The sequence below is a fragment of the Bos grunniens genome, chromosome 9 (assembly GCF_055505025.1).
Source record: "Bos grunniens cultivar Pamir isolate PY7600 chromosome 9, Bosgru_T2T1.0, whole genome shotgun sequence".
In the NCBI taxonomy this organism is placed as follows: domain Eukaryota; kingdom Metazoa; phylum Chordata; class Mammalia; order Artiodactyla; family Bovidae; genus Bos; species Bos grunniens.
In genome coordinates this window covers 33,279,294-33,302,327 of record NC_141173.1, presented here as the reverse complement: position 1 = coordinate 33,302,327, position 23,034 = coordinate 33,279,294, and the positions used below count along the sequence as shown (strand labels likewise).

The window sequence follows — 23,034 nt, the reverse complement described above, 5'->3', positions numbered from 1 at the left end:
ATTACAGGTTCCCATCAGCTTCTGCAAAACCCTTTCATACTCAAGAAAATTCCCATATTATAAAGCCAACCTCCCAAAATAAATTTTAGACCTTAAATTCCCAACATACCCTGCAACGACGATACAGACATTCAGAAGCACCTGCACAGATTTCAGTTTGGAAGTGAGTCACATGAGAAAATGGGCTCTGTGTGGAGCTACCATTTCTGGCAACAGCAGACACATTAGCCTCCCAATGACAACAGTAGAGGTGGCCAAACCAAGTGCTGGCACAGAAGGGGCAATAACTGGGCGGCATCGGTTGGTTCCTCCAATGGGGCAGGAGAGTGTCCGTTCTCAGAGGCGCCTGAGGCGTATTACCTGGAAGCTTAACCCTAAGCCTGGTTCTCCAATGCTCCTCAGAAATTTTGAGTTAACAGAACACCCTTAAATAAATTCCTCCTGTTCTCAATCATCCAGTCAGTTTCTTCTGCTGATTAAGAACACTAACTGATCCAAGTATGAAGCCAGGAAAATATTTCAATAAAATAAATGTTTTTAAAAAGAATACTTATTTTTTAAAAAAAGATGCTAAACTCACTAAACAGTAAAAGTGCATTCCCTACTATACACATAAAACTATTAATGATTGCTAATATCCTACGATGATAGGACATAAAACTGTTACAGCCTTTGGAAGAAGAGGGGTAATATGTATACATCAATATTTAAAACATGCAAACAAACACACATATCCACGGGCAGATAAATGATCTGGAGGAATATGTGGTGGTGGTTTAGTCGCTCAGTCGTGTCCAACTCTTGCAACGCCATGGACTGTAGCCCACCAGGCTCCTCCGTCCATGGGATTTCTCAGGCAAGAATACTGGAGTGGGTTAACATTTTCTTCTCCAAGGGATCTTCATGACCCAGAAATCAAAGCCAGGTCTTCTGCACTGCAGGCAGATCCTTTACTGACTGAGCTACGAGGGAAGCTGTGTATATAAGTACACACATATTCATGGGCACATAAATGATCTGGAGGAATATACTCAAAACTTAATAAACACAGGTAGAAAGAGGAGAGAAAGAAAGGATACTTTTACATTCTACTTTACACAATGTCTTATTTTCTTTCCAAAGAGCATAAATTTACCATTTAGCCAAACTTCTGCAAAGATGTTTTATTGTGTCACCTCTGAGAGTCTGAAATATCAAAGAACGCCGCTTCTAAAGTCTGAATTATATATGAAGTGACTGTCTCACATTCCATGCCACAGCTGAAACTTCTGAGACCAGCTGAAACTTCACCAGTCCTGGATGCTACTTCTGTCTGAACATGTGCTAACTTCCTGTCTACCTTTGCCAGCTTGATATTTTCAAACTGCATAGAAAATCAACAATTGGTGATACAAACCAATTCTACATCACACTAGTATTTACTCCTACAAATCTAAAAGCTACTGTAATATATCCTGTTCATAGAACATTACATTAAGAATAGAATTTACTCCAAAACTCACTTACATCTAAAGTTCTCAAATTTCAGCACAAAACACAGTTACCTGGTATCTGGAGCCCTACTCCAAGAGATTCTCATTCAATTCAAGAGTAGAGAAGGTCCAGGAAACATCACTTTTTAATAAGTGATTCTGCTATTCTATTCAGTACAATGTTCTATTCAGTACACCTGTGACTGATTTCAGTTCTGAAACCTTCAATTTCAAGATTAAATATCTCAAGTCCAACTATCAACAGTATTTGAGGTTCATTGTAGAAATTGATTTACTGTGACATTCAGAATTTGTTCTGTGAAAACTCAGAATTAAAGTTTATTCTATCCACATACATATGCACATACATACACATGCACACACACAACATAAATTAATGAAAAAAGAATTAAACATTTGATAGGATAGATACCTGAAAAAAAACGACCATTCTCAGAGATGAATTGAAAATTAATTTATTTTGCCTAATGAAACACAATTAGAGGCAGATGCAACGCATTTCCTAATGTGCTTCATTATACCACCTAATTGTAGCCACAAATCTCAAAGGCAAGTTATTATGATGGCATCCAGCAGTATCTAAGTTAGAACAGTGAAATCTGAAACCACAGAAGGTAGTCCTTTTAAAAGCCAGAGGGCAGGGTCCATAGTATTCACAGAGAACACAGAAAAGCTAATGATTGCAGACAGATTTCAGCTTATAGGGGGAAAAAGAGAAGAAGAGGACACTGCTGTAACCTGATAATGCAAGTGAATTACATTTAAGACAACAAAAGTTCTGGATTCTGAACAAAATCACTGTCATCTTATTCTTACCTGGCAATTCATGCCAGATTGATTCTATCTTCTTACATGTAGGGACAGTCTCTCTATTCTTTCTTATAGTAAAAAGGAATTAAATTTTTTAAAAAACCACACCTTCCAGATCTATAGTATAAGAAGAAATCATAAATGTTTACAATTAAAAAATAATCAGGAAACTGTATAAATATATTAAAATATTCTGATTTTAAAAATAACAGCTTGTATTTTCATTCAATATAAAATATAGTATTTTACATTTTAAATAAAAATATTAAGCCTAACCCAAAGGCAATAATTAAGTTTTATAGAATACCATGACTTTTTCCCGTTCCTGCTAATGCCGTGATAATGTATCATGAGAAAAAAAAAAATTTAAGCCACATTTAACTCTCCCCATTTTTTTAAACAAATGAACATTTCTAAGCATTCCTTACATTGTTAGGTAAATATTTTTAAAATATTCTTAACTATACTCTGGTAGGAAAAGAGCTATATAAGGAAATTCAATAATATTCAACCAAACAATCTTCTAGCAATGTATAATGTACAAGGCACTGTACTAGGCAGAAAAGACTATACAAATATATTATTCACAATAAAATATGAAAATAGCCCTCCTCAGGGTTTACAATTTCACCATTACACACACACAGCTGCAGGACAGAACTACAGCTTATCATAAGGAAACTACAAAGCACCACACAGTATGAAATGCACTGGAGAGAAAAGGCAGCTTATTCATACAACAAGTCTCAGAATGATAGCCAGCTTCTTTATAGCAATAATGGAATCCAGAGCACAGTGAAATAGCTCCTGAAAGTTAACAGTAAATAACTGGCACCCAAGAATTGTTTGGAGCACTAAGCTATCTTCCAAGATCAAAGGCAAAATATATAATCCAGCTAAACAAAAACAGAGCTTATCACCAAGAGAGTCACTAAAATCATACTAACATTTAAGGTTCTTTCACTAAAAAAGAAAAATGAGTCCTGAGTTGTAAAAACAAGATTAAAAAAAAAAAAAATAAACGTGTGATTAAACCTAAGAACACCAATGGTTATATAACAATATCCAACTTGTGGGTTAACAAAAAGAGGGCAAAGAAAACCAAAATATCAACTATGATGAACAAAACAAGGATGGAACAGCATTCTAACATTATAGTCAAGTTAGAGATGCATATTATAATTTCTAAACAACTAAAAGAATAGGGAGAGCTCAAAACTGTACAGCCACAAGCAAAAAAATATAAAGCTGGATTCCTCTCTTATACTTTCAACAAGTATTGCTCAAAATGAATCGCAGGCCTAAATGTAACAGCTGAAACTATATAATCCTTAGAAGAAACCATAGGCGTAAATCTTCATGACCTTTAAGTCAGGGAGTATCTGTCAGATACAACACCAAAAGCCCAAGCAACAAAAGAAAATAAAGATAAATTGGAACTGAATAAAATTTTTAAAAATTTTGCTACAAATGATACCATCAGGAAAGTGAAAGGACAGCCCATAAAATGGGAGAAAATCTTTGCAATTATACATCTGTTAGGGACTTCAGATTATATGAGAAACACAATTAGATTATATAATAAATATACAAATTACCCAATGTAAAAATGGATGTGAAATTTGAAAAGTCATTTCTCCCAAGATCAACAGATGGTCTTATTAAAGCACACAAAAAGATGCTCAACATTTTTAGGGAAATGCAATTCAAAACCACAATGAGACACCATTTCACATCCATTAGGATGGCTATCATCCAAATGACAGATAATAAGTGTTGGCAAGGAGGTGGAGAAATTGGAACTCTCATACAAAGCTGACAGGAGTGTAAAATAGTACTGCTGTTTAAGAAACAGTTTGGCAGTTCCTAAAAAATCAAAAATAAGAGTTACCATATGATCCAACAGTTCCACTCCAAGGTATACACCAAAGAGAAATGAAAACATATCCATAGAGGTATTATTAGTAGTCAAAAAGTCAAAATAACTCAACATCCATCAACTGATAAATGGATAAATAAAAAGTGTTACAGTGGAATATTATACAGTAATGAAAAGAAGTATTGATTGATATGTGTTCCAACATGAATGAATCTAGAAAACATTACACTAAGTGAAAATCAGTAACAAAGGACAACATATTAGATGACTCTATCTGAAATGTTCAGAACAAAGAAACTTATACAGATAAGTGACCGCTTAAGGGGATGGAAGGAAAGATGGAGAGAGAGAGATTACAGATTTCTTAGGGGAGGAGGAGCTAAAAAATGTTCTAAAATTTGATTGTATAACAGTTGAACAATTCTGAGAATATATTAAGAAGCATTAAACTGTATACTTTAAATGGGTGAATTATACAGTATATGAATTATAGCTCAGTAAAGATTTTTTAAAGATATGTGTGTATAACTTGTGATACACTAGAAGGAAAATGTCATGAGAGAAAAAGTGAATCAAAAAAAGGTAAGAAAGAAAAAGCTTGAGAAAAGCAGAACAGAAAGTATACAATATGGTTAAAAATCAAAATTTAACAATCACAGTAAGTAAAAATCCACTCAAAGAACTGTTCACATAATTTTTAAATCCAGCTAAATGTTTACAAAAGATATACCTAAAATATTAAATCCTATTTTGGCACTATGGTATCTGCATAGAAACTGAGAATGATTGCATTAAAGAATCATACAGAAATAACCATCAAGAACATGAGGAGAACTGTGTATCAGGTATCAAGATCATGAAAAGCATACTTTCCTGAACTGCTTGCTTTTACTTGTTATAATGAGAAGCTTCTGTTTCCCTACTGCCAAACATATGACCTACTATTTCAGCAATTGTACTTGACAGTAATAATACACAATTATGTGCAAATCTTGGTTCTCATTTAGTTATTGTCTAATCATTATCACCAATCACCATTTTTTCTTAACTATTTTATATTTCTCAATTGTATTTTGTGAAGTCACTTCAAATCCTACTGAGGCAGAAATTGAGTGACAAGTTCTAAAATTACTTGTTTAAAATAATTATAGAAGTCTATACTGTTCACAAGTTAGTTCTCAAGCCCTTTTTGTACACTCTTACCAATCATTCACAACAAACTAAGAAACTTCATTTTGTAAGTTTATGTAAAATAAGATGAAAAGCTGGTTTTTAAAGTGGGGGGAGCATTTCTGATCTGCAGTCAGATTATTGGCAACTTAAAGGACAATCTAGGTACTGTTTAAAGAGGTCAACAATTCAAGGCAAAACTCATTTTAAAAGTTGGTCAGTTTAAAAAAAAAAAAGAAGCTCCTTTTTGTATTTACACCAAAACTGTAGTATTTTTATGTTCTTGAAAGGCTTTTAAAATTTCTTTCAACTGTACCATTTTCTAGATATCTCTTACGAGTTTCAATTTAGATTGTCTCATCAGCAGTTTACTTGCAAAGAGCTGCAAGTGTTCTTTCTCTCTAAAAATGTTTATAAATCAAATTGTAATGATCTCAAATTATGAAGACTGATTTTGAAAATTCAAATTTTCTCAGGAAAAAAAAACTGTTACTTTATGATAGAGCTGACAAAAAAATTAGCATCTGGTCCTCTAACCACCTACATGTCTGGGGAGATATGAAGTCATTAACCTCTACTCTAAACCCATGGCTGTCTGACTGAGAGTCTTTCCAGGTCAGAAATACCTGGGTTCAACACAGGTCTCAAAAGTGGACTACATTCAGGTCAGTCAGCTGGGTCAGGCTCAGGAAGTCATATTCTACCATGCTAAGATGCAAAATGATAGAAAAACCTGAGTGTATGAATGGATGGATGGATGGACGGATAACAATGAAAGTAAAAATGAGGTCCAAAAAGATACAAAATATACCTCCAACAAACAATTTTAATTTCTGCAAATTTACTACAGCTGAAATGCTCTTATACGTCACATTTAAAGTTTTAAATTCAAATATTTTCTTTTCAGCAAAAATGTAGATTAACAAGAAAATTAAGTAGAGATGCAGGGCTAAGGAAAACAGTTATTTGGTTTGTAAATGAACATAAATCATAATTGTTTTGAATACTGCCTTGAAATTATTTGATTTCACAAGCAAAAAAGTATTCTGTGTGTAACTTCTGACCTAATTCCATATGCAAATGAAGAACTAAATCCATAAAGGTTAGATTACTTGACCAAGTACAGATCTCAAAACAGAATCCCAGTCTCCTGTTTCTCAGTCTAGTGTTACCTATCCTATCCTACACACTATACTACACCTCTCCGTTTTCCTCCTCTAGTGTCTCACTTTAAGAACAGATATCTAATGGTGTGGGTAAGGGTATACCTTTAGAGTTAGATTTGAAGAACCTCAGCTCCATCACTTGAACAGCTGTGCAACCCCAGATATGTTATTAACATCTTCTAAGTTTTATTTTTTACTTTCTCTCAGTAAAGAGAAGGTAATTGTATTTTACCTTCAATTCAGTTCAGTTCAGTCACTCAGTCACATCCGACTCTTTGCAACCTCATGGACTGCAGCACACCAGGCTTCCCTGTCCATCACCAACTCCCAGAGCTTACTCAAACTCATGTCCATTGAGTCAGTGATGCCATCCAACCATCTCATTCTCTGTCATCCCCTTCTCCTCCAGCCTTCAATTATTCCCAGCATCAGGGTCTTTCCCCATGAGTCAGTTCTTCGCATCAGGTGGCCAAAGTATTGGAGTTTCAGCTTCAGCATCAGTCCTTCCAATGAATATTCAGGACTTATCTCCTTTAGGTTGGACTGGTTGGATCTCTTTGCTGTTCAAGGGACTTCTCAAGAGTCTTCTCCAACACCATAGTTCAAAAGCATCAATTCTTCAGGGCTCAGCTTTCTTTATAGTCCAACTCTCACATCCATACATGACTACTGGAAAAACCAAAGCTTTGACTAGATGGACCTTTGTTGGCAAAGTAATGTATCTGCTTTTTAATATGCTGTCTAGGTTGGTCATAACTTTTCTTCCAAGGAGCAAACATCTTTTAATTTCATGGCTGTAGTCACCATCTGCAGTGATTTTTGGAGCCCCCAAAAATAAAGTCACTGTTTCTATTGTTTCCCCATCTATTTGCCATGAAGTGATGGTACCAGATGCCATGATCTTCGTTTTCTGAATGTTGAGCTTTAAGCCAACTTTTCACTCTTCTCTTTCACTTTCATCAAGAGGCTCTTTAGTTCCTCTTCACTTTCTGCCATAAGGGTGGTGTCATCTGCATATCTGAGGTTATTGATGTTTCTCCTAGCAATCTTGATTCCAGCCTGTACTTTATCCAGCCCAGCGTTTCTCATGATGTACTCTGCACAGAAGTTAAATAAGCAGGGTGACAATATACAGCCTTGACATACTCCTTTCCCAATTTGGAACCAGTCTGTTGTTCCATGTCCAAGGTATTTTACCTTAGAAGGATTCTATAGTGAAAAAATTTTTAATCGTGTACAGAAGCTATGACAAACCTAGACAGAATATTAAAAAGCAGAGACATTACTTTGCCAACAAAGGTCCGTACAGTCAAATCTATGGTTTTTCCAGTAGTCATGTACGGATTTGAGAGTTGGACCATAAAGAAGATTGAGCACCAAAGAATTGTTCCTTTTGAATTGTGGTGCTGGAGAAGACTCCAGAATCCCTTGGATTGCAAGGAGATTAAACCACTCAATCTTATAGGAAAGTAGTCCTGAAAATTCATTGGAAGGACCGATGCTGAAGCTGAAGCTCCAATACTTTGGTCACCTGATGCAAAGAGCAAACTCACTGGAAAAGATCCTGAGGCTGGGAAAGACTGAAGGCAAAAGGAGAAGAGGACAGCAGAGAATGAGATGGTTGGATGGCATCACTGACTCAATGGACATGAATTTGAACAAACTCTGGGAGATAGTGGAGGACAGGGGAGCCTGGCATGCTACAATCCATGGTGTCACAAAGAGTCAGACATGACTTAGTGATTGAACAACCACCACATCAGAACTATAAAACCTCACATTGCAAAAATATACAGCACATATTCTCATTAAGGTTAAGGTCAACTGACTATCTAATTTACTGTAATTTTCTGGAGACCATGTTATGGGAGTATCCATCATCAAGAGCCCTGAAAGTGCCAAAGCTATGAAGTTACAGCAACATAAGGTTGTTCACCAATGAAATGAACCTTAATTAAATAGGGAAACAAGTTAGAGAACAGTCTAAATATCATTTATGTCACCTACAGAATGGATATAGAATTGTACCTAACGTAATTTTTTTATTAACTTAAACAATCACGTAAACCTCTTATAATGCCTTACACATAGTAAATGCAAAATAAATATTACTACTACTTTAATTAAAGTTTAAGAAGGAACTCTCAATTTGCTTAAAATATTACCTAAGGTATGGGGATGAGCACAGAATATCTGAAATAATACTGCCATGTGTTAGAATTTATACCTGTATAACTTTGGCATTGTGTACATGTAGGTTTACCATTTCACCTTCTTTTTACCTTGCTGCTGCCAAGTCGCTTCAGTCGTGTCCGACTCTGTGCGACCCCATGGACTGCAGCCTACCAGGCTTCTCCGTTCATGGGATTCTCCAGGCAAGAACACTGGAGTGGGTTGCCATTTCCTTCTCCATCTTTTTACCTTAGTAACAATTAAAATATTCTGTAAAAAAGAAAAAAAGGGGTAAGAACGAGAAGATATTTTACATTAAGCTGAGGTGTTTTAAAGAAACCATTTAGGAAAGGCGGTCCTAAGATGGTTGAGGAATAAGACAGGGAGACCACTTTCTCCCCCACAAATTCATCAAAAGAACATTTGAACACTGAGAAAATTCCACAAAACAACTTCTGAATGCCGGCAGAGGACATCAGGCACCCAGAAAAGCAGCCCACTGTCTTCAAAAGGAGGTAAGAAAAAATATAAAAGATAAAAAGAGAGACAAAAGAGGTAAGGACGGAGCTCCATCCTGGGAAGGGAGTCTTAAAAAAGAGAGAAGTTTTCAAACACCAGGAAACACTCTCACTGCCGAGCCTGTGGCGAGCCTTGGAACCACAGAGGGCAACATAACCAGGAGGAAAAATAAATAAATAATTAAAACCCACAGATTAAGTGCCCAACGGTAACTGCCCCAGCGGAGCAGCAGCGCAGACACCTGCACCCGCTGCTAGCAAGCGGGGGCTGGGCAGGGAGGCGTGGGCTGCATTGCTTAGAGTAAGGACCGGGCCTGAATGCCCTGAGGGCAATCTGAGGGAACTAACTTGGGAGAGCAAACCACACTGGGGGATAGCTACCACGCAAAAAGCCCTAACCTAAGACACCGCCAGGCCCGCTCACAGAGCAAAGGACTGAGCAAAGCTAGCCGGCTGCAGACCGGCCCACAACCCTCCAGTGACAGGCAGGGGAGGGCAGCCAGAGCCGGAAGGGGGCAATCGCGGCTCTAGAGAGGCATCAGCTACCAAACTGCAAGCAGGCTTATTGCTAACTAAGACTTCTTGAGATTCTGGATGGTCAACATCCGCCTGAGAAGGTACGCCGGCTGTACACCCAGAAAACCGAGCAGCGATAAGTCGCAGCGACCATGCTGGCCAAACACCTGGTCACCTGAGCTGCTCAAAAACGCAGGCCCAACTGAGTCTGCGCCTCTGAGGACTACCCGAGTGCCTGAACCTGAGCGGCTTAGACCTGGAAGGTGCATGCAGCCCAGGGCCAGCATCGGACACTTCCCGGCAGAGCAACCTAGAGCCTAAGCAGTGTAGACAGGGAAAGTACACACGCCTGTGAGCAGGGGCAAACCCAGTGTGGCCGAGACAGTGTGAACACACGCCAGTGTTATTTGTTTGCAGCGTCCCTCCCTCCCCACAGCACGACTGAACAAGTGAGCCTAAAAAACTGTCCACCACTGCCCCCTTGTGTCAGGGCGGAAATTAGACACTGAAGAGACCAGCAAACAGAAGCAGCTAAAACAGAGACAGGTGCAATAGATTAAAACCCTGTAGTTAGTACCAACTACACAGGAAGGGGCGTATAGATCTTGAGAAATATAAGGCGGATCAAGGAACTATCCGAAAATGAACTACCCACACCACCACCAGAGAAAGTCCCAGATATATTTTTACTATTTTTACTATAATTCTTTAATTTTTTTATTTTTAAGTCCTCTATTACTCCTTTAATTTTCATTTTTATAACCTACTATTACTTTGCAAAAAAAAAAGAGACCCTATTTTTTAAAGCAAACTTCATATATATATATATATATATTTTACAATTTTTGTGACTTTTTTTTTTTCTTTAATGTTTTTTTGAAAATCCAACCTCTACTCCAGATTTTTAATCATTGCTTTTTGGTATTTGTTATCAATTTTGTACCTTTAAGAACCCAATCTTCAGTACCCATTTTTACTTGGGAGTGAGATTACTGGCTTGGCTGCTCTCTCCCCCTTTGGACTCTCCTTTTTCTCCACCAGGTCACCTATATCGCCTCCCTCCCCCTTCTCCTCTCTTCCCAACTCTGTGAATCTCTTTGTGTGTTCCGGACAGTGGAGAACACTTAGGGAACTGATTACTGGCTGGATCTGTCTCCTTTTGACTCCCCGCCTTTATCCTCCTGGCCACCTCTGTCTCTTTCCTCCCTCTTCTCTTCTCTGTATAACTCCATGAACATCTCTGAGTGGTCCAGACTGTGGACCACACATAAGGAAGTGATTACTGGCTAGTTGCTCTCTCCTCTCTTGATTCCACCTCATCTCATTCTGGTCACCTCTATCTCCCTCCTCTCTCTTCTCTTCTCCATGTAACTCTGTGAACCTCTCTGGGTGTCCCTCACTGTGGAGAAACTTTTCATCTTTAACCTAGATGTTTTATCAATGGTGCTGTATAGATGGAGAAGTCTTGAGGCTACTGTAAAAATAAGACTGAAAACCAGAAGCAGGAGGCTTAAGTCCGAATCCTGAGAACACCAGAGAACTCCTGACTTCAGGGAACATTAATCAACAGGAGCTCATCAAACGCCTCCATACCTACACTGAAACCAAGCACCACCCAAGGGCCAACAAGTTCCAGAGCAAGACATACCATGCACATTCTCCAGCAACACAGGGACATAGCCCTGAGCTTCAATATACAGGCTGCCCAAACTCACTCCAAAGCCACTGACATCTCATAACTCATTATTGGACACTTCAATGCACTCCAGAGAGAAGAAATTCAGCTCCACCCACCAGAACAGGGACACAAGCTTCCCTAACCAGGAAACCTTGATAAGCCACCCATACAACCCCACCCACAGTGAGGAAACTCCACAATAAAGAGAACTCCACAAACTGCCAGAATACAGAAAGGCCACCCCAAACACAGAAATATAAACAAGATGAAGAGACAGAGGAATGCCCAGCAGGTAAAGGAACAGGATAAATGCCCATCAAACCAAACAAAAGAGGAAGAGACAGGCAATCTACCTGATAAAGAATTCTGAATAATGATAGTGAAAATGATCCAAAATCTTGAAAACAAAATGGAATCACAGATAAATGGCCTGGAGACAAGGATTGAGAATATGCAAGAAAGGCTTAACAAGGACCTAGAAGAAATAAAAAAGAGTCAATATATAATGAATAATGCAATAAATGATATAAAAAACACTCTGGAGGGAACAAATAGTAGAATAAGGAGGCAGAAGATAGGATTAGTGAGGTAGAAGATAGAATGGTAGAAATAAATGAATCAGAGAGGAAAAAAGAAAAAAGAATTAAAAGAAATGAGGACTATCTCAGAGACCTCTGGGACAATGTTAAACACCCCAACATTAGAATCACAGGAGTCCCAGAAGAAGAAGACAAAAAAAAAAGACCATGAGAAAATAGTTGAAGGAGATAATAGTTGAAAACTTACCTAAAATGGGGAACGAAATAATCACCCAAGTCCAAGAAACTCAGAGAGTCCCAAACAGGATAAACCAAAGGCGAAACACCCCAAGACACATATTAATCAAATTAACAAAGATCAAACACAAAGAACAAATATTAAAAGCAGCAAGGGAAAAACAACAAATAACACACAAGGGGATTCCCATAAGGATAACAGCTGATCTTTCAATAGAAACTCTTCAGGCCAGGAGGGAATGGCAGGACATAATTAAAGTGATGAAAGAAAATAACCTACAGCCCAGATTATTGTACTCAGCAAGGATCTCATTCAAATATGAAGGAGAAATCAAAAACTTTACAGACAAGCAAAAGCTGAGAGAATTCAGCACCACCAAACCAGCTCTCCAACAAATGCTAAACGATCTTCTCTAGACAGAAATCACAAAAAGGGTGTATAAACTTGAACCCCAAACAATAAAGTAAATGGCAACGGGATCATACTTATCAATAACTACCTTAAATGTAAATGGGTTGAATGCCCCAATCAAAAGACAAAGACTGGCTGAATGGATACAAAAACAAGACCCCTATATATGTTGTCTACAAGAGACCCATCTCAAAACAAGGGACACATACAGACTGAAAGTGAAGGGCTGGAAAAAGATATTCCACATAAATAGAGACCAAAAGAAAGCAGGAGTAGCAATACTCATATCAGATAAAATAGTCTTTAAAACAAAGGCTGTGAAAAGAGACAAAGAAGGACACTACATAATGATCAAAGGATCAATCCAAGAAGAAGATATAACAATTATATATGTACCCAACATAGGAGCACCGCAATATGTAAGACAAATGCCAACAAGTATGAAAGGGGAAATTAACAATAACACAGTAATAGTGGGAGACTTTAATACCCCACTCACACCTATGGATAGATCAACTAAACAGAAAATTAACAAGGAAACACAAACTTTAAATGATACAATAGACCAGTTAGACCTAATTGATATCTATAAGACATTTCACCCCAAAACAATGAATTTCACCTTTTTCTCAAGTGCACACAGAATCTTCTCCAGGATAGATCACATCCTGGGCCATGAATCTAGCCTTGGTAAATTCAAAAAAATTGAAATCATTCCAAGCATCTTTTCTGACCACAATGCAGTAAGATTAGATCTGAATTACAGGAGAAAAACTATTAAAAATGCCAACATATGGAGGCTGAACAACACGCTGCTGAATAACCAATAAATCACAGAAGAAATCAAAAAAGAAATCAAAATATGCACAAAAATGAATGAAAATGAAAACACAACGACCCAAAACCTGTGGGACACTGTAAAAGCAATGCTAAGAGGAAGGTTCATAGCAATACAGGCATACCTCAAGAAACAAGAAAAAAGTCAAATAAATAACCTAACTCTACACCTAAAACAACAAGAAAAGGAAGAAATAAAGAACCCCAGGGTTAGTAGAATGAAAGAAATCTTAAAAATTAGGGCAGAAATAAATGTGAAAGAAACAAAAGAGACCATAGCAAAAATCAACAAAGCCAAAAGCTGGTTCTTTGAGAGGATAAATAAAATTGACAAACCATTAGTCAGACTCACCAAGAAACAAAGGGAGAAAAATCAAATCAATAAAATTAGAAATGAAATGGAAAGATCACAACAGACAACACAGAAATACAAAGGATCATGAGACTACTATCAGCAATTATATGCCAATAAAATGGACAACCTGGAAGAAATGGACAAATTCTTAGAAAAGTACAACTTTCCAAAACTGAACCAGGAAGAAAAAGAAAATCTTAACAGACTCATCACAAGCACGGAAATGGAAACTGTAATCAGAAATCTCCCAGCAAACAAAAGCCCAGGTCCAGACGGCTTCACAGCTGAATTCTACCAAAAATTTAGAGAAGAGCTAACACCTATCCTGCTCAAACTCTTCCAGAAAATTGCAGAGGAAGGTAAACTTCCAAACTCATTCTATGAGGCCACCATCACCCTAATACCAAAACCTGACAAAGATGCCACAAAAAAAGAAAACTACAGGCCAATATCACAGATGAACATAGATGCAAAAATCCTTAACAAAATTCTAGCAATCAGAAGCCAACACCACATTAAAAAGATCATACATCATGACCAAGTGGGCTTTATCCCAGGGATGCAAGGATTCTTCAATATCCGCAAATCAATCAGTGTAATACACCACATTAACAAATTGAAAAATAAAAACCATATGATTATCTCAATAGATGCAGAGAAAGCCTTTGACAAAATTCAACATCCGTTTATGATAAAAACTCTCCAGAAAGCAGGAATAGAAGGAACATACCTCAACATAAAAAACCCACATCAAACATTATCCTCAATGGTGAAAAATTGAAAGCATTTCCTCTAAAGTCAGGAACAAGACAAGGGTGCCCACTTTCACTATTACTATTCAACATAGTTTTGGAAGTTTTGGCCACAGCAATCAGAGCAGAAAAAGAAATAAAAGGAATCCAAACTGGAAAAGAAGAAGTAAAACTCTCACTGTTTGCAGATGACATGATCCTCTACATAGAAAACCCTAAAGACTCCACCAGAAAATGACTAGAGCTTATCAAGCAATATAGTAAGGTTGCAGGATATAAAATCAACACACAGAAATCCCTTGCATTCCTATACACTAATAATGAGAAAATAGAAAGAGAAACTAAGGAACAATTCCATTCACCATTGCAACGAAAAGAATAAAATACTTAGGAATATATCTACCTAAAGAAACTAAAGACCTATATATATAAAACTATAAAACACTGGTGAAAGAAATCAAAGAGGACACTAATAGATGGAGAAATATATCGTGTTCATGGATCGGAAGAATCAATATAGTGAAAATGAGTATACTACCCAAAGCAATCTATAGATTCAATGCAATCCCTATCAAGCTACCAACGGTATTTTTCACAGAGCTAGAACAAATAATTTCACGATTTGTATGGAAATACAAAAAAACCTCGAATAGCCAAAGCAATCTTGAGAAAGAATGGAACTGGAGGAATCAACCTGCCTGACTTCAGGCTCTACTACAGAGCCACAGTCATCAAGACAGTATGGTACTGGCACAAAGACAGAAATATAGATCAATGGAACAAAATAGAAAGCCCAGAGATAAATCCACACACCTATGGACACCTTATCTTTGACAAAGGAGGCAAGAATATACAATGGAGAAAAGACAATCTCTTTAACAAGTGGTGCTGGGAAAACTGGTCAACCACTTGTAAAAGAATGAAACTAGAACACTTTCTAGTTTGTGTTCTAGAACGAGAACACATTATTTTGTTTGTGTTCTATAAACTCAAAATGGATTAAAGATCTAAACATAAGACCAGAAACTATAAAACTCCTAGAGGAGAATATAGGCAAAACACTCTCCGACATACATCACAGCAGGATCCTCTATGACCCACCTCCCAGAATATTGGAAATAAAAGCAAAAATAAACAAATGGGACCTAATTAAAATTAAAAGCTTCTGCACAACAAAGGAAACTATAAGCAAGGTGAAAAGACAGACTTCAGAATCAGAGAAAATAATAGCAAATGAAGCAACTGACAAAGAATTAATCTCAAAAATATACAAGCAACTCCTGCAGATCAATTCCAGAAAAATAAATGACCCAATCAAAAAATGGGCCAAAGAACTAAACAGACATTTCTCCAGAGAAGACATACAGATGGCTAACAAACACATGAAAAGATGCTCAACATCACTCATTATCAGAGAAATGCAAATCAAAACCACAATGAAGTACCATTTCACGCCAGTCAGAATGGCTGCAATCCAAAAGTCTACAAGCAATAAATGCTGGAGAGGGTATGGAGAAAAGGGAACCCTCTTACACTGTTGGTGGGAATGCAAACTAGTACAGCCACTATGGAGAACAGTGTGGAGATTCCTTAAAAAACTGGAAATAGAACTGCCATACGACCCAGCAATCCCACTGCTGGGAATACACACCAAGGAAACCAGAACAACCTAGATGTCCATCAGCAGACGAATGGATAAGAAAGCTGTGGTATATATACACAATGAAGTATTACTCAGCCATTAAAAAGAATACATTTGAATCAGTTCTAATGAGGTGGATGAAACTGGAGCCTATTATACAGAGTGAAGTAAGCCAGAAAGAAAAACACCAATACAATATACTAACGCATATATATGGAATTTAGAAAGATGGTAATGATAACCAGGTATGCAAGACAGCAAAAGAGACACAGATGTATAGAACAGTCTTTTGGACTCTGTGGGAGAGGGTGAGGGTGGGATGATTTGGGAGAATGGCACTGAAATATGTATAATATCATATATGAAACGAAGCACCAGTCCAGGTTCAATGCATGATACAGGATGCTCGGAGCTAGTGCACTGGGATGACCCAGAGGGATGGTATGGGGAGGGAGGTGGGAGGAGGGGTCAGGATGGGGAATACGTGTACACCCATAGTGGATTCATGTTGATGTATGGCAAAACCAATACAATATTGTAAAGTAATTAGCCTCCAGTTAAAATAAATAAAGATATATTAAAAAAAAAAAAAGAAAGAAACCATTTAGCAAAGTAAGGTAATGAAACTTACTCACTGTAATAAAATACACAAGCAAAGAAAACAGAGCCCTGGAAAATTTGTATGATGTCTTCCAAAATTAGTGGTTGTCTAGTGTTGAGAGCATAGGGGTGTTGAGGGTGGTGGCTAAGGGGAGTCGGGTTTCTCTTTAGGGTGGTAAAAATGTCCTAAAATTCATACAATGATGTTTATACAACTCTGTGACTATACTAAAAGCCACTAAGCTGTCCACTTTAAATGGGTGAATTGTATGGTATGTAAGTTACATTTCAATTGTTTCGTCACTGAGTCATGTCTGACTCTTTGAGACTCCAGGGACTGTAGCACGCCAGGCTCCCCTGTCCTCCACTATCTCCCAGAGCTGGTTCAAACTCATATCCATTAAGTCAATGATGCCATCCAACCATCTCATCTTTTATAATTATTTCCTGTCTTGTCTTCTCCACTAGACTTTATGCATACAATGAAGAGAGAAAATGTCTATTTAATTCTAACCTTTAGCATAATACCTGACACATAATATACACTCAATAAATATTGGTTACATGAATAAATAAATGACTGAACAAATCATTACCTTACAAGGCCTTAGTTTCTTCATAAAATAACCACAACGCAACAAATGTTAACCTTTCTTATTCGTCTTCCTTTTTGTTTTTTTGTTTTTTTAATTTTTTTTAAAATTTTATTTTATTTTTAAACTTTACAATATTGTATTGGTTTTGCCAAATATCGAAATGAATCCGCCACAGGTATATGTGTTCCCCATCCTGAACCCTCCTCCCTCCTCCCTCCCCGTCGTCTTCCTTTTTGACATACATTCACAAGATGACCTCAGAATGTATACTATTCGACAGTCCTATTATTTCTTAGTAAAAACAACTAACTAATGAAGATATGATTAAACTAAAGTCCACTTTTGTCAGTCCCTCCTATTTGAAATAAATGAGGTTAATTAGGTAAGAAAATTATCTCTAATACATATAGCAGTTGGGAATTATCAAAGAAAAAATATTTAATTCTACCTTACCTTTTCATTAGTAAAATATATAAATATGCTTGAAAATTAGCCCCAAATAGACTATTTAAAGCTACATTTCCGAACTCAAGTTTTAAAAGATAAAAGAACTGCATGTGAGCCTGCCTCTCAGGCACCTTGTGATTCACGAGAGGCCGGCTCCTATGGAAGCTTACAGAGCCAAGTCTAAGAAAACGTAAATCCTTTTTAGACAGGCTCCTCTCCTCCTCTTGCTTCTCCCTTAATCACTCAAGTCTGGAACCACATCGAGGTTATGCCCTATACAACAAGTGCTGTATACTTCAAAGACAACTCTCCTCTCTGAGCCAACAGCAGCTATTTACACGGCCTCCAGGTCTCAGCAAAGAAAATCACGGAACAAACAGGTGATCTGCAGTGTGGCTTACGTTACAATTTGGTAGTCCTGCAGGCTCATCTCCTCGCGTCACAGATCTATTTCCTCCCACCCTGGAATCTGACACCCCATGAACAAATTACCACAGCTAAAAAGTGGCGCCGCTAATGTCGAATTAGTGTTCCAACTTGTTAAATACAAAAATGTCACACTCTTATTTAGCATTATTTAAAATCTCAAAATACCATGCTAAAAGTAAATCACTCAGTGGTAATTTTAAAGTATTTTTCTGTATGAGAGTCCCTTCTCTGCTGCGTTCTGATGTAATCCTCTCCATGTTGATCTCTGCAGTTCTTGAAACAGAGTAAGTATTCAATAAATGTTTATGAAGTGAATAAATGAACAGATTCCAAAAGCTGCACAGAAGAGAGCATAGAAAGGTTACTTTTTCATATAAGGTCACTTATAAAATTGGATATTTCTAATTCCTAAAGCATTTAGAGTCTGTATGATAAATATATATTCTACATTCATGTATGAATTTTAAGTTTTTAAATAATCAAAAAACACAACATTAAAATAAAGAGGAATAGTAAAAAAGAGTATGTTATTTTTTCAGATGATGCACAGAATACCTTGAGGATTCAGAAATGACGAACATCAATGACCAGCATCACTTGGAACATCAGTTACATGCAAACAACACTAAAGGTCTGACTAGACAGTACCTTTCAGTTTGTTTAAAGCCTGATGACTTACTTCACAGCTGTACTGCTTACTTAGTATGTCATGGAATTGAAGTAAAACTTATTCATGTTCTTTTATGTCTACCTCAAAAATTAAATTTACATTTAGTATACAGAGGTATACCACTTAACCATGATCATCTTTTAAAAATAAATAATTGCTAAGATAAACAAGAACTCAAAATTTACTATTACAGGTTACATATTTGAATTATCTAACACATGCATAATGTTATTGGCAAAGAACATATTTTAGAAGCTTGTAGCAAGATAGGCTTTTCCCTCCTAAACACTCAAATTCCAACCAAACTTTACACATGAAAAACTGGTGCAATCACACTCTTTACTTTCTCAGCTTCACGTGGGTATCCGCTGGTCTAGCAGCCAAGTGTGCTCTGAGACTCCAGGGTAAGATTCCCTCTTCCTCCTAATGAAGCCTGAGGGCCTGCACTTCACACCCGACTGGAGAATTCTAGCAACAATTACTGACATTATTCCTTTACTCTATCCTCTAAGTGGGCAAGAGAACTCTTTAGAATTTCAAGGATTCTCCTATCTAAAATCTCCCCTAACCCAGACATTTGTATCTCACCATAGCCACATTAACTTTCTGTTCGCCAAAAGAACCAGGGCAATTCCACTGCAGTGAGGCCTTTAGCACTGTCAAAATGACAGCAGGAGTATGCTCTTAGGACTCCCAGACTGACAGCAGAATATAGTTTATCATAGAAATAATGCTAATCGATACAAATTTCTATTATATTGAGTATTAAGTAGAGGGACAAGAGTTATTTTGAGAAGCCAATGCCATTTCTACTGGGAAATATATAAACATACATATATGCTCATGAAATCTGAAAGTAAACCCTTTACAAATTACACTGTCACTACCAAATGTCCAATAAAAATATAATACAAGCTACATTTATAATTCTAAGTTTTATAGCAATCACATCAAAAATTAAAAGGAAAAGGTAAAACTAACTTCAGTAACTTATTTAATCCACTATATCTAAAATATATCATTATGCAATCAATATTAAAAAGTATTAATAAGATATTTTACAGTCTTTTCTTTATTCAAATCCAGTGTGAATCTTACATCTCAATTTGGGTAGACATAGTTCAAGCACTCAGTAACCCCATGTTACTAGTGGCTACCACACTGGATCACACAGTGCTATACTACTGTTTTCCATAAACTACCTTAGATATCTTCAGAAAGGAAATGACAATAATTTACAATGGCTGTAAGTACACATATTGTATCAAGCATAGTATGTAAATTGTGGTAAGAATTAAATTGGGAGTTTTTGTTACTAGTCAGTCCAATGTAGTATATAAATCATGCAGTTATTTGCTATGTATATTGAGGTTTTAACAATAATCTTTTTTTGATTTTTAAGAAATTTTTACAACATTGTGTTGGTTTTTACCACAGGACAACGCAAATCAGCCATAATTATACATACATACCCTCCCTCCGCAGCCTTCCTCCCCTTCCCCTCCCATCCCTCCAGGTCATGAGCGAGAGCTAGACTGGGCCCTCGTGCCACACGGCAGCTCCTCACCAGCTGTCCATCTTGCCCCGACAGTGTATGTCTGTTGACGCTGCTCTCCATTCATCCCACTCCCTCCCTCCCCCACTGCCCACAAGTCCATTCTCCACCTCTGCGTCTCATTTCCTTCCCTGCAAATAGGTTCATCGATATCATTTTTCTAGATTCCATACATACGCGTTAATACACTACATTTGTTTTTCTCTTTCTGACTTACTTCACTATGTATAACAGGCTCTAGGTTCGTCCATCTCACTAGAGCTAAGGGAACCCTCGTACACTGTTGGTGGGAATATAAACTGATACAGCTATTAGGGACTACAATATGGAGAGTCCTTAAAAAACCAGGAATAAATCTAACGTACGACCTAGCAACTCCACTACTGGGCATATACTCTGAGAAAATCATAATCAAAAAAGACACATGCATCCCAATGTTCACAGAAGCACTGTTTACAATAGCCAGGACAGGGGAGCAACCTAGATGTCCTTCAATTGATGAATGGACAAAGGAGATGTGGTATGTATACATATAGTGGAATATTGCTCAGCAAATAATCGGTTTTAAGATTTCAAATGCATTTACACATTTCACCCAAAAATTGTCACAGCAAACCAAATAATGCAGCACTTCATGCCAAAGCCTCAGAAATCCAGAAGGAATATGTACCCTCTTCTAAGACAAATGTTAATAGTAAAACTTCACTAAAATATTCTGCAGATACACTCTAAAACAAACTCCAGTTGTGTTTGGTAACAGGTCCAAATTTCATGTATATTATTTAAATTAATATAATTGTACACTACCACAATTCTCAGCTGGAGGGTTTAGTACAAAGGTGATAAACATTTTTTAGGTTATTTGATGAGGTTTGGAATTTAATAAGGATAGATTTAACTTTATAAATCAGAAAAAACAAACACTTTGTAAGCCTACGGTTAGTGAATGACAAAATGATATAATTAAAGACCAAAGTATTAATATGCAAAGCATATATAAAGTATCCACATGACACTGATATGGAATAATCTAATCCACAGCATGTTTTATTTATTTATTTATTTTTTAATCACAGACTGTGTTTTTATAGGCAACCAATTAGCAGATTAATGAGCCACTTAAATTTCTTTACTTAAAATCAATATTCAAGAAAGATGAACCCCAGATGCAGCCTCTCACACTGACCCACAAACTAAGGACAAATGAACCAGCGGTGCACCCCGCCAGCCTGCTGTGCTGTGTGTCAACAGAACGAGCCCCCGCCCCGAGCCCTGGCCCCCGCAAACAGATACATGATTGTGCACTGCGCGATGATACCATGAGGTGAGAACTTTGGTTCATGCAGTCGGTTTTAAAGCTGACATTATGTTAGAAATATCAACCTATTAGCTACATTCTAATGCAAGGCTATTTTCAACACTCAATAATCCTCCACGATCTTTTTTTCCCTGAGCCCTTTATACTAAACAGATATGATGACATGAAGCAAATCCAACAAGGAAAAACAAAGATCACAAATTAGAAAACTCAGGAAAGTTTCCAAAGAACAGAGATGGTAAAAAATCAATGAACAGCTCTCACAAAGCAGAAATCATGAGAACTTCAGAAAGACATAAATTCAGGCAAGAAAACTACACTAACTGGAATCAGGTGTTACATCAGCAAACACACAAGCTTTCATTCTAAATAAATAATCTTTAACAAGCCTGCTAAAACTATTCCCTATTTTTAGATAAAATTTTTAAACAATTGATTTTTTTAACAGGAGTACCCTGCACCTCTCCTGACAGTCAAACAATTGCAATCAAAGTCATCTGTTATCAGTATTATCACTCAAACCATAATTCTGACTCATTTTCCACAGAAGCACCAAGTCTCTGTTATTGCCAATTTCCAAGAATCCTATAACTCCACCTTATTTTCATGCACCACCCTTACACGTTACTATCCTTTCCTAGAACTCTTGCCCTATTTGCCCTCTGTCTTCAAACTTTGACATTGCTTCATCCATATATAATAGGTTCTAAATAACACTACCTTCTATGATAATGCCTTAAACTCAATGGATTCTTTGTCCATTTGAATATCTTGTACAGTGCTCTGTAACATACCAGTAAAATCACTGATTCTATGTATTAATTTAAATAACAAGCAGGAAAAGGAGTTTGAGTTCAACTTGGAGGTAATGGCAAGAAATAATGAAAGGCCAAAAGAAAACAACATCTTCACACATCAGCCCAATTCAAGAAGAAAGTGAAAATCATGTTCTTTATCCCTAAAACATTATAGGGATTTGTATTTAACACCTGATGAATTATTCAGTGAGAAAAGCAGTGATATTTGCTATTGACACAAATAAGTTTTAAATTAATTCAAAGAATAAAGAGAAAAGGCATTTTTCTAAACAGAAATAGAAAAGATAAGTAATTATATATAATAATACAGAGCAGAATCAAAGAGTTTCTGGAAATTATTTAAAAAGTACTATCATATTCTCAATGAGGTATTTTCAGTTTTTCAGCCACTCATTAAGAAAATATAGCATCACAGCCCTGACACT

General features: G+C 36.9%; 1 protein-coding gene across 11 annotated transcripts in view; it reads right to left on the bottom strand.

Annotated features, from left to right (window-relative positions):
• CEP85L (centrosomal protein 85L) overlaps nt 1-23,034 on the bottom strand; it is a 161,311-nt gene that overhangs the window by 88,245 nt on the left and 50,032 nt on the right. Inside the window, exon 3 of one of the 11 annotated variants that reach the window (XM_086317135.1) lies at nt 8,801-8,960. The exons of 9 other annotated variants lie outside the window; for them this stretch is intronic. Coding sequence is in view for 1 of the 2 variants with exons in the window: in XM_086317132.1 (XP_086173258.1) it covers nt 110-131 (22 nt within the window). In the remaining variant the exon portion in view is untranslated. Of the gene's footprint in view, nt 1-109; nt 279-8,800; nt 8,961-23,034 lie in introns of those variants that run through there. One more of the 11 variants, XM_086317132.1, reaches the window with a different exon arrangement.